Raw genomic sequence first — 16,917 nt, 5'->3', positions numbered from 1 at the left:
TGTGTTTGACCTCCACACTCTTGTTATTACATCAATTGCGTGCGCTAGAAAAATGGCCCAACGGCCACGGTGAGGTAAGGCACGTAAAATAAATCACTTCAATCATTTAAACCAGAGTCGTCTACACAGAGAATCCTAATTCTTCTCTTGTTTTCAAATGTTTTACTTTTTCCTCTGTTTTTTAGCTGTATGTCTTCTTTTCCATTGCATATCTGCTTGTTTATACAGAATCTCTATGGCCAGATTGTTTGTTAATGCAGCTAAATCTGTGTTTTCTATACAAACAATGTATCAAATGAAACTATGTTGCTCTGTTGCAATGTGTAAACAGGCAACTGTTTGCTATCAAGGTCGCCATATCAACTTAGAAAGTGATAATATGTCAAAGTGACATCCACAACTTGTTTATAGTGGCCCCAAGTGGCCAAAAAATAGGCTATTGCAGATGCGAGAAAAATTTGAAAGTCTAACTAAGTGTAATGGATTGTGATGTTATTATACTTTTTTTATGGGGGAGTAGGGGGAAATATGTCATCATAACATAACAAAAAAGTACAGGTATCATTAACACCAGAAAATGCTTCCCTTATGAAAAGAAACAAAGCAATCACTGTTTCACTGCTTCACCATGAATTGTTCAATAATGTTAAACGGTTTTATCCTATCAAACAAAGAGCAGTATAGGTAGCTTTCTGAGTCACTACTGGACGAGTTGTCTGGGCAGCATGTCAGTGTGGAGAGCTGTGTTGACAGCGTTGAGAAATGCTTGCAAACACTACATTGTGTAACTGAGTAAGATAATAGAAAATAGGTTTACTTTTGCGAAGGGCATAACTGACTTTCTGCTCAAGATGAAAAGGGAACAAGACAGAAACCTCTGAGCAAAAAATAGGCTAAGAATGAAATACAATCCCATCTGCATAAGATAAGATAAGATAAGATAAGATAATCCTTTATTAGTCCCGCAGCGGGGAAATTTGCAGGCTTACAGCAGCATAGAGTTAAAGTGCACACAAGAGACATAGTAAAGAAAGACAAGATAAAAATAAAAAATGAAAAATAAAAAATAAAAATAAAAAAACAAGTATTATAAATAAGCAATAAAAACAGTAGAAAAACACAATAACTGAAATATAATATTTACAGACAGAAAAAAACTATTTTAACTATTATTGCACAGTGTTTTTATTGTCTTTATTGTTTTTATTTGCATGAAAAGCCTAACAGAAAGTGGAATGTTCAAATATTTCTTGGCAAATATAATGGCAACTTCTTTGGTCATTACTCAAAGTTTGAAACTACTCTTTGCATGTTAGCAAGGTGTGAAGACACCTAGGATACAAAGGTTAATGCCAACTTTACATCTTTAAATTCAACTAAAAACCTTCAGAGCTAACATTAGCAAAGTAGGCATCATAAACGAGGCTACGCTAGCTACTGAAGATATACTGAATGTATACACATGCTGTTTTTGCTTTTTAATGATTGTAACAGTGAATAAAGTTCATTGTCTTCTGTCTTTATAGCCAGGTGATGTTGTGGTTCACTTTTAGACTGAGATCTGTAGCTTTAGCTTCTATCTTTATCTATTTAACCTGTTTTCTCTGCTGAATCAGTTTGATACTCTGGATCTATACTTTAAACTCATGTTGTAGACCCTTCTGTCTGCATCTCTTTGAAATTGCCTTTTGTTTTTCCCAAAAATTAATAATGTGCATCCAGTGGGTGCAGTTAGTGACAGTGTGGGCTCCATGGTAGCTCTGACAGCTTGATGGAGTAGCAGCGATGGGCAGGACTTAGCCAATTCTGTGGGTCTCTTTCATATAACAAAGAGACTTTTTATATATCTTTTTTATATCCAAATATTGATCAATGTGGCTTTAAATAAAGGGTTTTGTGGGAAAATAATTGTGAAAATGTACCATACTCTCTTCCCATTGCTTCAGAGGTCAGCAGAACCCTCTTCCAGTTATGTGACATCAGTTTGATACTCATCCTTATATATATGCAGCTAAAACCACTGCCAAGGGACATAACAAAGGCTTCACAGTCAAGTTATTTTCATGTGTTTGGAGCTATTTGCCGATACACTAAAAGGCCTAATACTTTACAAACACACGCATAAAGGGACAAGAGAGACACTGAGGCGGGGAGGCCTTTATTAGCTCCACCACCGGGGCTTTAATGTGACATTTAATCGCTCTCGCCCCTTCATTACCTAGAGAAAAGGTCAGCTGTGTGGGGGCCCCACTCTCTCAGGTGTTTGAGCCCCCTTCACCCCCGTTTAAACAGCTGCTACCCAGGAGAACACTGTGGATATTACCTTCATTACTCATGTGTTGACCCGGTGAGAGGAACCACATCTTTGGCTTTTTGCTCATTAGACCTCGGAGAAAAAGGAAAGGAATGCTGAGGGACTTCATGACATTTGCACAGTGTTCAGGTAGAGGGGAGGCGCACACAGTAGTGTCTGTACTGGCTTTGACTTCTCTAGTGAGGTGGGACAGCTGCTGCTTGGATAGCAAGGAGATGGTGGTGGTGGTGGAAGTGGAGGAGGGAGGGGTTGGTGGAGGCAGAACTTCCTGTCTGTCTCTCCGCATCCCAGTGCATTGAGAAATAACTGAGCTCAGTGAAAGCCGCGCATTCATTCAAAGACCTTCAGTGGCGCTGCTGAAGCCTGGAGGCTCAGTTGGGATTCAGCGGCGGAGCTGAGAGGAGATAGAGGAGGGGGGAAGTAAGACAGAAAGACAGGAGAGAATATAAGGAGAGGGAAGAGAAAAGAGAAGAGGAGGATTTGCGCACCGGATTGGAGACGTTATTTCATTCCTCAACAACAACAAAACCATGGGATGGATGCTTCTTTTTTTTTACGCATGAAAACTTCTCTTCTCTCGACTAAGACCACCACTTTTTACGCACAATTCACCTGGACATAAACACATTTTAGGATTTCGCGGATGCGTCGAGGGCACCGGACCTATCCACGGGTGTAGCCGCGGTGCTGTCTGTGTGTGTCTGTGTGTGTGTGCTGTGTGTGTGACAGAGAGAGGTGGTGGTGGTGGTGGAGGATCAGCCGGAGTGGCCGACCAGTCAGAAGGATGCTGGAGGGCAATGCCTGCAGAACGAGAGGATGAGATTTGTCGAAAGGCGCTGGAGCTGCTCTCCGACCTGTGCTCCAAGGGGGAGGTGCAGGACGACCACTGCCTGGATTTCATCTACTACTTCAGGGACCTGGCCAGACCGCGCTACACGGACTCAGGTCGGTGCTCCTCAATCTTTCTTTCTGACAGCTGAAAGTAGATCCGGAGTCCGGAGTTTTTTTTTAATTATAGGAACCCGCAGCTGTCCTTAAAATAAACATCTAAAATATGCGGTTTTATGGTCAAATCGATTTCATCACGAGCTCCGCAGGGGGGATGATCAAAAATGAATTTCTATTTTTAGAGGAGCATTCCGCAGACTTTTATCTCAAACCGCACAGCTTCTCTTAAACTTTCCAAACAAGGTTTAAAGAGACATACATACATAGGGATATAAAATGATCATCTATCCTTTCGCCTCATGCACACCACACTGTGTTCCACCCAGTTCACGAAATGCCAAAAGAGTGTGATCTGTGAACTTGTTGCTTGCAACCATTAGCGCCCACCAGCAGAACCTAACAAAGCACTTCAGGACCAAAAATATATGCGTGTGTGTGATTTGTTTGCTAATCCACTACAGCATCCATCTATCATCCTCCTCGCACACACTTGAACCGCGTGAGTGTTGGTCTGGTTTCTCTTTTACTGTGGCGGAGAGGGGGGGGTGAAGCCCCACCCGATATTTCCCCAAAGCTCCCAGCACTTTGCAGACACGGGTCTGGCGAAAACAATGAAGACCAGTGGTGTATAATCCAGTTATTTAAGACTCCGAGTATGAGGAGGGGTTGGCAATTGGAATTGGAACTTCTTTGATATTGATATTAGAAACAATGTTGGAGGCCAGTCTGGGAAAAAAAACCCATCTTGTCACACTTTGAAACTTTAATAAGACTGTACATTAAATAATTACACATACACAGCACGTTTGACCACAAAAATCGACAAGAATAATGTAGGAATATTTCAAGAATAAATCACACAAATACCAGAAATGTAAGTTATTTTCTTGGAGGATTCTACAAAACCAGTCATCTCTACTGTACTGTGATAAAATGTTCAGTAGAGAGAGAGTGTGTGTGTGTGTGTGTGTGTGTGTGTGTGTGTGTGTGTGTGTGTGTGTGTGTGTGTGTGTGTGTGTGTGTGAGTGCATTTGTGTGTGCTTTGGGCATGTATATGCATATCAGAGCCTTAGGGCTGTTTGATTATCTTTCCTATGCATGCATGGTCTACAGTGTACATACAGTAGAGAAGGCGTGTTTGTTAATTCATTTCTTCCCATCTTTGTGTGTATGTGTTTGTGTATGAGCCAGTGTTTACATGTATGTTATTTTTCTTTTTTTCCTAATAGCAGCTGTGGCTGGGCCGCTGCCTTTAAACATGTTACAATCCATCATTAAACATGTATGATGAAGAGGAAGTTCAAGCTACCAGAGTGGTTCCCCTGAGGAGCCATGACCCACTTCCTCTTGTATTAGACTGCTCTAAATGCACGCACGCACACATGCACGCACACGCACGCATGCACAGGCACGCACAGGCATGCACACACACACACACACACACACACACACACACACACACACACACACACACACACACACACACACACACACACACACACAGTTTGATCCACAACAAACAACTATCCCTCTTAGCGGAGAAGGGAGAGACTTGGAGCTACTGCTTTCTGATACTGGACATTTTTCTGCAACAGTTTCAAGAAAGGCCCCTATCCAAACAAGTGGTTTTACGCTCACAGATAGAGCGACATGAGGAATGTAGTTCTTCTAACGCGCCATAACAGGCACAAACGTTATCAGCCCACATGAAACTATAATGTGTACTTCTTGATCCTCCAGAAATGTATCAAAATAGTTCTTAGTCAATTAAGTGCTCAACACAAAATTCAGAGTGTGCCTCCATTCGGCTCTCAACATGGCGACTGCATGGCCGGGGGCTCGCAGCTAACGGTGCCGATAGCGTTAACAGTGCAGTCAAGGTAACAGTGCTTAAAAAGCTAAAAGTGTTTACGTGAGGGGTAACTAGAGGGTGGGTGCTACATTGTGCAACGACGCTTTGGTTAGGACAGCGTTATTAGCTTTAACTGCTGTATGAGGGATCATGTCCTTATTTCCGCAGTGCTGGGGTGCTGGGGTGAAGGAACATCAATCATGAGAGTTACAGGGTGGTGTCTCTTCACTGACAACTTCATCATGAATTTTACGGAATTTAAACAGAAGTAACAAGTTTTTTGCCAGACAACACCACCCCAAATATTAAATCTACACATTACACTTTTTGTGAAAGGTGTAGACAGAACAAACAGGAGTTGCTAGAGACATGACAAGGGCCTGATCCCTCACCACTTTTCCACCACCACCACCCCTTCCTAATGTGTTTATGGGTCCAAGTCAAGCTCACCACTGCCAGAGGTTAAACTGGAATATCTATGATGGCGGTGAAGTGTTTTCTTTTTTTGCACCACGTGGTACAGCCATTCAGTAAATCCAGTATTTATAGTAAAAATACATCCTCAGCACTAAACCTTTAAGAAGAAGGGAGTAAACTCTCTTCAATGTCTCATTCACTAGATACTTGCAGAGCAGCTCCCCTCACTGACCGAAAGAACTGTCAACTTGTGTGATTTACAGGATTTTGACATTAGCCTTTACTATTCTTTATGTTTACTGAGCCTTAAGCCTTTTACACATATCAAACTAGCAACAAACTGAACTTTCTAATAATCTGAGACTAAATTGCAGAACACCATGGCTGTGATCTGTACCCTAAACTATCACAAACTGCTGTGTAACTTTGTATCAGACAATCAATGTGCTTTGGAAGGGCCATTCTGTGTCTGTTATTTTACCTTTGAGAAAAAAATGACCCCTTAGAAAGAAAATGTGCTCTATTTTTGAGTGTGCAGCCTGCTCCTCAGTGGACCTCCATGGAGGCAACAGCTGTGGGTGCTGGATTGGTGACGCAATTGCAATGCTTTTTTTTTCTTGTCCTCATTTGTCGTCTCACCATGAGGCAAATAGGCTGGGATACTGAAATGTTGTCAGTTTTATACATAAGTTTATACAAATAAGTATGTTTTCATATATGTCAACTTCCTCATTAAGGTTGGTGATTGTCCAAATTTGGAAAAAGTTTGGTTGAGTCAGCTCTGCCTGAGTTTTTGGACCACCATACACCAAACGATCAAGTGAGCGTGAGCATGACACAACTCTTGAGGCGGATCATCCAGGATAAATAACAAGTTAGTAAAATTACCTGGAATTTCGCTGGCACTGGTATCAACTACTACATTTCTGGTATATTGACATTCAGTCATTCTTTCTAAGGTTGGCATTACTCTGGTGGCTTGTCTCATTCATTTACATCTGATTATGCCAGGGCCTCCATAGACAGTTCCAGGGGGTATAATGACAAGAAAATGATCTGATCCCGAAATTTTCCACAAAACACAGATTCTGAAGAAGAGTCGGCAGTGGATTGGAGTGTAACTCTGAAGGCGGCGTTTTTTTGGCTACTACAGATTCAGATTTAGTTTAGCTTCAATACTTGTTATTGACCCGGATTGGGTAACACTAGATATTAGTTAACCCATCAATATATTTGCGTTTAAAGCCCCACCTAAATTCTATGTAACTACAAGTTATTAACTTTATTCTTTAAATATAAAACAGTTGCTTTTCAATCAAAAGCAGCCAATTATACAAACAGGAACTAAAGGTAGCCTCACAAGTTGTAACTTAACTTACTCCCAAGTGATATGTTAAACTTAACTGCTAATCCTTTATAAATGAAGGCATGACTTTATAAAATTGCTTGCACCGCAGAGTAAATGCGCCCGCCGGTGTAAAAATATATTTTCTACATTCTGAAACTGTGGCGGGACAATTAAGATTATGGCAGGCCGCCACTGTCTCTGTAATTTATGAAAAAAAACAGGCGGTGTTGCAGCAGACAGTCCGCAAACTGTCTGCATATGTTACGTGCTGCCATCCTGTTAAACTTAAAAGCAGAAGAGACTGATGCAAGTCAATAGCCACAACAATGTTCCATGGAAAGATGAAATGCAGAAAAGACTTTCATTTCCTGGTCTCCATGATGAGGGATTGATTAAATGTTTGGGGAAATAGGTTAGCTGTCATTACACCCTTGATTGCATTTTTGAGGAGTGTTGCCAGGCAACATAACATTATTGGATACTTGGCTTAGAAATCTTTGAGCCCCTGGTGATAATCTTGAATGAGCTCAATAAAGTTAATGGCTCTCGTCTTGTTTTCTCTTCTCTTAATCTGAAATCCACCTACTCACAGCACTCATTTGAATCCCCGACATACAACTACATTCCTTCAGGTGTTATCCATGCATAAGTATCCCATTTTTACCCCACTGCAATATAAAAGTCGTGTATCCCCATGCTTCCCCTTAGAACTACACTCCCATGCCCTTTCACCTCAGTTATTGTCTCTTATTGACCTGCTGCTAACTTGGCTGTTGCAGCTTATTGAGCTGCACTCAGTGCTGCGCTCCCCGGAGGATGGAGTATCGTACATTGAAGGGTTTAATGAGATGGCTGTAGCTCGAGGCCCGCTCTCTGACTGAAGCAGGCAGCGGAAAGATAAATTGGTCATAATCATCAGCCTCCGTTACTTAATCTGAATGTGGTGTTAATCATTTTTTTATTTAGGCAATGTTTTGACCGGTCTGGCAATGTTGAGCTAAATGCAAACATGCTCACATTGACAAAGCTGAGTTGCTGTTGCTTAGCAGGTAATGTTTACCATCATAGTTTAGCGTGTAAGCATGCTAACATTAGGTCATTAGCATTAAAAAACAAGTTACAGCTGATGCTAAATGGAATGTTAGATTGGTCATCAACCAAACCCCCAAAAAATGATGGTATAATATTAATGGATCACCAAAGCTTTGGTATGACAAAGTTAGGACATGAATGTTTACCAAATGAAATGGCAATCCATCCAATAGTTCTTAAGTTATTTCAATTTGGACCACAATGGTAGACTTACCAACCTGCAGATCCATCCTCAGAGCAAATTATTAAAAATCATTATAAGCGGACCTTTCACCTCTCTTTGGGAGCATCAGTAAGTCATTTATAGTCCAAAATGGAAATACAAAGCGTAATTGTGTTAAATTAATGAGAATTTCAGATGATTCAGCCTTTCAGCTATGATGTTAACACCGGTACAGTAGTTTAATTCAAGGTTATTATGTGTGTAGGTGTGCTGGTTAGTAAACAAGAATAAACTGGCATCATTGTGAGTACCTAGTGTGTCTCTGATCAGTGTCTGCCCTGCTCAGGGACTTAACAGTGGGTGTGATGGGCCTATAATGAACCTACCTCACAGGCATGGTGACCTCTTGGCCTTTAACCACTCATCACCAGTAATGCTTGCAACCACAGAGATAACCAAAATAAAACCAACGATAAAAAGGTACGTCCCCTAACTGCCTGAAGTCAGTGGTTGTTTGTGGTTATTATTATGATGTATGGAGTTAATAAGAAGAAACAAAGCCAAGCACAGAGAGGTTTTGTGTGGCAGTCTGTGTTTATACAGTCAAGCATCCTAAGGAGTTTATATTTGAAAAGCCTGCAGCACATGATTCGCGAAGATTCAGCGTGGAGGTCATTCGATTTTTAAAGGATGATTTAATAACGGCAGTTTGGAGCAGGAAAACGCCGATAGCAGATTAATTGACCAATATTGGGCTCTACGCCTAATATTGGTCAATTACCATAACCACGTTGTAGGTCTCCTCCCTTAGCCTAGACTGGAAACAAATGTGAAGGATTACATTATGCCTGTTCCAGCCTTTCTGCATTGGCAACTGGTAGTTTTCAAATGATTGTAGTGATTGCATTTAGTTCAGCTCCTGGTCACCTCTTACATCTTCTAACCCCTTGTAGGTTGTAGTGGGCCAAATGTACTTGCTCAGATGGACATGCAGCATTTTAAAAATCTAAATTAAACGATTTCAGATTGTTGTAAGGCTTTGTGTGTGTTTCACATGTCCTTTGTGTTTGATTGTAATTCACCAAACATTCCTTGACCACCAATCTGCAGAGGTTGGCATGTGTCCTAGGGAGAAAGCGTTTTCATCCCTGATGATAATGTATTCTTGGTACAAAATGAAAGAGATAGAGTTGGGAGGGACAGGCAAAGCCATGCTAAATTAGTTTTCAGGAAGTTTCGATGTGCACTGTAACCACAGCTGTACAGATCATGGGATTACTTTTGATATTGGAGATAAAATCAATTTATGGATGTATATTGTTTCCAGACAGAAGCTACTCTATAATTCAGCTCCAGCAGAATGTGTATGATGTCGGTGCCTTTTGATTTGTATGTGTGAGAAGAAAGGCAATCTGTCGGTAGGGTGCTGAGGGTTAAACACTTTGAATACAGAATAAAGATTGCACAGATGGATACACGCACACTCAAAAGGTTAATGAATAAATCCTAATTCCTGCTTGGAAACTCTCCTAGCCCCCGACAGGAGACAAATGTGATGGTGTGTCTGCATGTGTTAGTGTGAGCGCATGTCACAATAACCAACATGATCTCACGGAAGGCGTGTAAATAGAACACCACTTTTTGAGGACATTTCGTGTGGCGTGTCGCGCATTTTAAGCGCTTTTGACATTTGGACGCGCGGTCGCAACAAAACTACCTGGTCAAAAAAGGTTGTGGTTTGGGTTAAAATAAGGACGTTTGATGCATAAATTAATTTACGTACATTAGCTAAATAGCCAACAGAAATAAGTTGACGGTTCGAGCAGAACATTGGACACGCAAAAATAAAAATGCGTTGCAATAAGATGCAAAATGACTTAAGAAATTGGCACGCTACTTGGTGGGACCATGCTGCAATATGGCAAATGCAAAATTAAACATGCAGGACTGGGAGCAACATTTAAGTTTCATAGTTGGGTGCTGGTGGATTCTCTTTCTGCTCCTTTCTACAGCATAGTTGGATAATCAGCCGCCCTAGAGTGTGTTGTTGATTCTCACAACGCCTCATCAAAGGGAGATTTAGTCAAAATCAATAAAAGCAGCCATCTGTGTGTCTGTTCGCTTTTGGGTTTTAAGCTTGATTCGCATCAGAGGCAGGAGAACGCCCATGCCAAGGCTTCTATCAGGAAAAATCCATTTGCAGTGTTGGACAATGAGAATCAGACTCTGATCTCTCCCAATGATGTGCTTCCTGGTGGTGAGACATTCTCTCTGTTGCTTCAAAACCTTAGATGCATTTCTTTTATCAAGTAATGCAGAATGGACCTTTTTGACCATTCTTGCATGGCACATACAATTCAATTCAATTCAGTTTATTTTGTATAGCCCAGAATCACAAATTATAAATTTGCCTCAGAGGGCTTTACAATCTGTGCACATGCGTCATCCTCTGTCCTTCCCTCACATCGGCACAGGAAAAACTCCCCTAAAAAACATACGAGGCAGTTCACCATGATTACGGCACATTTACCACTCTAAATTCCTAGCTCTTTTATAAGCTGTAGCTTATTAAACTAACTTTAGCTCCATGAGTTGGATAAAAACAGCGTCTCAAAAATAGTCTTAAGGGGAGATACAGTTGAATAGGGGAAAAAAACCCCTTAAAGATATCACCATTAAACTTCCCCAGTTGATTTCTTACATTAAGATAATTAATGTTATGTTTAAATATGCAAATGAGCCATTATCTTTTAATATATGATCTTATTTGCATTGGATAAAGCCAGGTTCAAAATTCTTATTTCATTTAGTTGACGAATGGAGTCAACGTTTTTTTACAGAGGGAATTATATATATATTTTTTTATCACTCCATAAATCAGAAAATACAGTCAACGGCAATGAAAAAAAGAATCTATTTTCACCTTGTTTTTAGTCATAAAATTTAAATCAGGCTGTGAATGATTTATGAAGAAATCCCTCTGTAAAATCCTTCAGATTATAGATAGGAATGAAACTGGAAAGTTTGGTGTATGTAAGTGCTACTGAAGTGGATATTTCTTGCTCAGAATCTGAGAAAAAACTAATTTTGAGAAAATAGCGTTTAAAGATATGTTTTGTAAAATTAAAATAATTTTGATGATGTGAACAGGGTTAAAAAACACACCAATAGATATCCCCATGAAACTTCCCCAGTTGATTAATTACATTAACACAATGTTATATTTATATTACACATTTTCTGAAATGTTTGATTTTAATTTGAAATTGAGGCATTATAATAATGCTAACTTTTGGTGAATTTAGGAGAAATCGCAAATCGACACAGTAGTTAAACATATACTTAAATGTATTGTGAATGTTTTCGTTCCACTACATGTATGGAAGCAAAATAGCCCAACATCTCAAAGTTCACACACAATTCTCACTTGATGGCTAAAGGACTGTGGCTATAGTTGCATGTTCCAGGCAAAAAAAACCTAAATCCTCAACCAGTTAATGAAGAAGAAATGGAAGGAGCAGAAATTGGTATTGCAGTGAAGGCCTAGTAAATCCTAGCTTTATTAATATGATGAAGAAACATGTAAAGCCAGGCTGTGTTTTCATTCTAACAACTCATTTGGCTATCTAGCTTACATACTTGGACATTCGACACCAAGATTAGTTTAACCCCTTTGGTTCTTTTTTGAAAAGTGTATGTTTTAACTTATAACGTTACAAGAGAAAAGGCTTTGAGGATGAGAACAAGAGTACTAGACAGGTCTAAACATGATTAAGGTTTTTGGAAAGTCTAAAAAAGGATTCCAAACTCTTTATACAAATTTCATAGTCACAACATTAAAATAGCTCTTCAAAGCATAATAATTACATATTTGTTGAATGTATTTGTCTGAATATACAAGTAGGGCTATACAATTGATTTCCGAGGAATCGCAAAATTGCTACAATTTCAGTCATAAATACCATTTTAAATTAAATATTGCTAATATTTGATTCACATTCTACAGGCTTAAGAAAACATCTTTGTTTGGTACAGGTCCCTTCAAACATCCCACCAATTGAATATGTTTTTTAAGTAAAAATGAGAGTAATGATGTGGAAAATATCATTCCCACTAATGTCACAAATCATACCGCAATTGTAATATCAGTCAGAACAATCACAGTTGGATATTTTAAGTAAAAGAGAGCTTTTTGAATTATGGTTATGATGGACATGTATGTTCTTTGTTCCGAAAGTACCAAATGAGAACTCAGCAGGGGATTTTACTGCCCTATTGTCCACCTAGACTTTGATGTCAGCCACCTGTAATGCCTTAGTAAGTATTACAAGCTTTATACTTGCACCAGTTTTTCCTGCATACATAAACTCAAACAACCCCACCACAGACAATTACACTAATCAAAACCTCTCTAACCTTTTTTTGTAATTACAACTGTCGACTTCCTTTTGCTTATTGATTATTGAAGCTCCTGGATCCAATTAACTGCCACCAGCTGTACAGGGTTTAGACGTGGGCGCCTTGATTACATCCTGCAAAAAGGACTTGAAAAGCGGAGACACCATGCGGCTTTAGAAAAGGTAACTGAATGAATCCAGGGGCTGTTTAACCTATTCTCAAAGCCAAACTTATGAAATAAGGAGCAACAGTGTTTTCAATATTTATTTATTTTTGGTCTCAAATATTTAGAAAGGAAGACGGTTTGAATGGAAAGTGGAAAGCCTTGGATGGAATCAAAGTTTATATAAGGGGAGAAATTACTGATATTCGCTGTAATTTCATTTATATTCAGAAAAGCTGAAATCTGGCAGTGGAATATTTCTTTCAAAAAATGTTTTTTTATACAAATGAATCACCTTTTTGGCACTTCAAAGCCGGGGCACAGCGGAACAAGCTGCATCTCCTGTCCTGTGAGAACATAAACCCTGCACTGTGTTGGGGAACACTCGCTGTATATCATCTCTCCGCTGCTTTCTATTCACCCCAGCTGGTGGTTGTGCCCATAGCTGCACACACAAGAGGGCTGACTGTGTTCCTGCCAGCCTCATTTCACAAATCTTAGCGCCTACTGTGCTCTGATAGCAGCGCTTTGCAAACATATTCATATCACTTTAGGTCTTTGCCCATTTTATTGGGATATTAAGGCTGGGGTTGGTGATCTTCTCTTTAAACATTCTTGGTATATTTGTTGTAATTCTCTTTACATTTCGACAGCAATCAGACAAATCAAATGCTCTGACCAAAAAAAAGACAAAAATCTGGTATTTGTATCCTTGCATTCATTGAACGTCATTGCCGTCTTCTAGGAGCTGCTAGCTTAACAGCTGTGAGTGCTAACACTATTCGTGTTCGTTGTTTACGTTCATAATGAACATTGTTTGGGAATGGCTTTGGAGGTAGGCTGGAAGGGACAAGCCCGCAGGGTTGCCGCCTTGGCGACTTTTCCCCTAGCAACTTTTTGAGCTAGCACTGCTAGCTGCTTTCATTGGAAAAGAGTTAGCAATACCGGGCTGTTGTTTTTATGGTTGGATATTTTTTTATTTATTTAGTGTTCTAGTGTACTCTGAGAAGTCACACAAACCAAGGTGTCAACCAACGCTCTTAACGAGCCATCCCCCAGATCAGAAACAATTGCTGTTGTTCAAGCTGTTTTCTTGAGCTTTGATTTTTGGAAACATTGAAGTCTGAGCCAACTATCATATTTGCATTTTCAGGCGTAGGACAAGCTGTTCTTTAAAAATCTGAGAGGGTAAATCAACACTGAATTACATAGCGGCAACGTTGCTGCACCGCAGTCTGTGGGCTAACATGTTCAGTCATGTTTGCTGTGCCCTAATCGGTGATGTCAAAGCAGGTCGTTCTCTTTTGACAGCTGATGGACGCTGTGCCATGACATCACTGTGGCCCAATTTGCAACATGAATGAAAATGGCAATTAAATGGACATAAAATAGATCCTGAGCCTCCCTACTCTGCCCATGTTCACAGCCCCCTGCTTTGCTGGAGAGGCCAACGGTAATTGTTGCGATGGATACCAATCAACGCCGCAATCTCCACATCTTGTGCCAGTTAATTACATGTTCTATGCCTTGACTTGATGAAGGTGGCATGTCTGTGGCAGATATTTACACTGCTTGTATAGCAAAGATGATGAGCAGGAAGCTGGCTTACAGTGTCTTCAGAAAGTATTCAGACTAGAGGGTGACACAGGAGTAGATTTTTCGCTCCACTAAATTCCACAAAAACTCCCAATCCCAGAATAATGACTTCCATCCTTTTTGTATATAATAACTGATCTATTGTAATTATGATTCACCTCCCATTTGCTCCCATTGACTTTTTCGTTTCCTTGATGGTGAATAGTCAAATTGACTCGCATCTATAGACTGTATATACGAATTGGACTTAGTCACCCATTGTTTTGTGGACTATGGTTTTGAAAGACTGGGTTCAGCATTTAGGCCGTCGCCATCTTGGTTTTTGGCCATCGCCATCTTGTTGTTTCCCAACCAGAAGTGACAGAGGGTGGAGCTAAATACAACCAAACACTGACATTTTGAAGTGACCAAATTTTGCAATTACGTTTCTTGAACTGAAAAGAACCTGTGAAAAGGTTAAAGCTCTAAGACGAAAACAAGGACGACTCCCAGGAGACAGCTGTTCTTGTACCATAAAGTGACAAAATTGATTATTTAAAATTAAACCATGTTTTTACTTAACCTGACCAAATAGTTTTGTAGCGTTTTATTTTCATTTTACTACTTTAATTACCATCCAGGAGAAAATAGGTTTTTTGATCACTTCAGTTCAACACAGTGATGCTTAATACATCTATAAATGAGTCCAGTCGTTTAGAAAAACATACAGTCAGGTCCATAAATATTTGGACATTGACACAATTTTGATAATTTTGGCTCTGTACACAACCACAATGAATTTGAAATGACACAATCAAGATGTGCTTTGAGTGCAGACGTTAAGCTTTAATTTGAGGGTATTTACAACCAAATCAGGTGAACACTGTAGCTATTACAACAAATTATATACATGGTCCCCCCTTTTGAAGGGACCAAAAGTAATTGGACAAAGTAACATAATCATAAATCTAATTGTCACTTTTAATATTTGGTTGCAAATCCTTTGCAGTCAATTACAGCCTGAAGTCTGGAACCCATAGACATCACCAGACGCTGGGTTTCATCCCTGGTGATGCTCTGCCAGGCCTCTACTGCAACTGTCTTCAGTTCCTGCTTGTTCCTTGGGCAGTTTCCCTTCAGCTTTGTCTTCAGCAAGTGAAATGCGTGCTCAATTGGATTCAGGTCAGGTGATTGACTTGGCCATTGCAGAACATTCCACTTATTTGCCTTTATAAACTCTTTGGTTGCGTTTGCAGTATGCTTCGGGTCATTGTCCATTCAGTTCAGATAATATTGGCCGAAACACTTCAGAATTCATCCTGCTGCTTTTGTCAGCAGTCACATCATCAATAAATACGAGGGAACCAGTTCCATTGGCAGCCATACATGCCCATGCCATAACACTACCACCACCATGCTTCACTGATGAGGTGGTATGCTTTGGATCATGAGCAGTTCCTTCCCTTCTCCATACTCTTCTCTTTCCATCATTCTGGTACAAGTTGATCTTTGTCTCATCTGTCCATAGGATGTTGTTTCAGAACTGTACAGGCTTTTTTAGACCTAGAACAGGTCTTCCTGTTTTTGAGGCTCACCAATGGTTTACATCTTGTGGTGAACCCTCTGTATTTACTCTGGTGAAGTCTTCTCTTGATTGTTGACTTTGACACAGATACGCATACCTCTTGGAGAGTGTTGTTGATCTGGCCAACTGTTGTGAAGGGGTTTTTCTTCACCTGGTAAAGAATTCTTCGGTCGTCAACCGCTGTTTTTTTCCTTGGTCTTCCGGGTCTTTTGGTGTTGCTGAGCTCACCAGTGCTTTTCTTTCTTTTTAAGAATGTACCAAACAGTTGATTTGGCCACACCTAATGTGTTTGCTACCTCTCTGATGGGTTTGTTTTGATTCTTCAGCCTAATGATGGCTTGCTTTACTGATAGCGACAGCTCTTTGGACTTCATATTGAGAATTGACAGCAACAGATTCCAAATGCAAATCCCACACTTGAAATGAACTCTAGACCTTTTATGTGCTCCTTGTTAATGAAATAATGAGGGAATAACACACACCTGGCCTATGAACAGCTGATCAGCCAATTGTCCAATTACTTTTGGTCCCTTCAAAAGGGAGGGACCACATATAAAATGTCTTGTAATTCCTACACCGTTCACCTGATTTGGATGTAAATACCCTCAAATTTAAGCTGAAAGTCTGCACTCAAAGCACATCTTGATTGTTTCCTTTCAAATCCATTGTGGTTGTGTACAGAGCCAAAATGCTGAAAATTGTGTCAATGTCCAAATATTTATGGACCTGACTGTAACTCAGAGATAGTTCAGAAAGAATACAAAAAAAAAAGTTGAAATATGGATGCATATTTTTCTTCTTCAATTAGTTTCTAATTGAAACTGGGCCCTGTGTATTTTCATCATAAAGACTGGAAATGCTTTCTTTTGAACTCAAGGACTGGACTCTAATTGCATATATAATTGAGCTCATACACATATCTCACATTGTGCCTGAGCACTCTCCGCTGTCCCATTAAGAGATGCTCTCAGCTCTTTTAGCAGGGAGGTCAAATGATAACGGAAAACACTGTTGAATAGATTTGCAATGCAATATGAATATGACAACTGACAAATGTTAAAG

The 16,917-nt window shown here is 39.9% G+C and overlaps 1 protein-coding gene across 2 annotated transcripts in view; it reads left to right on the top strand.

The window, feature by feature from the left end:
* Positions 1 to 3,111: 3,111 nt before the first annotated feature.
* Positions 3,112 to 16,917, top strand: part of LOC129108388 (synaptotagmin-9-like) — a 41,556-nt gene continuing 27,750 nt past the window's right edge. For both annotated transcript variants that reach the window (XM_054620179.1, XM_054620180.1), the window contains exon 1: positions 3,112 to 3,259. In XM_054620179.1, the coding sequence (XP_054476154.1) occupies positions 3,112 to 3,259 (148 nt within the window). The remainder of the gene's footprint in view (positions 3,260 to 16,917) is intronic.

This window comes from Anoplopoma fimbria, chromosome 19, assembly GCF_027596085.1.
Source record: "Anoplopoma fimbria isolate UVic2021 breed Golden Eagle Sablefish chromosome 19, Afim_UVic_2022, whole genome shotgun sequence".
NCBI lineage: Eukaryota > Metazoa > Chordata > Actinopteri > Perciformes > Anoplopomatidae > Anoplopoma > Anoplopoma fimbria.
The sequence above is the reverse complement of the archived record's forward strand: the minus strand, read 5'-3'. Positions and strand labels throughout refer to the sequence as shown.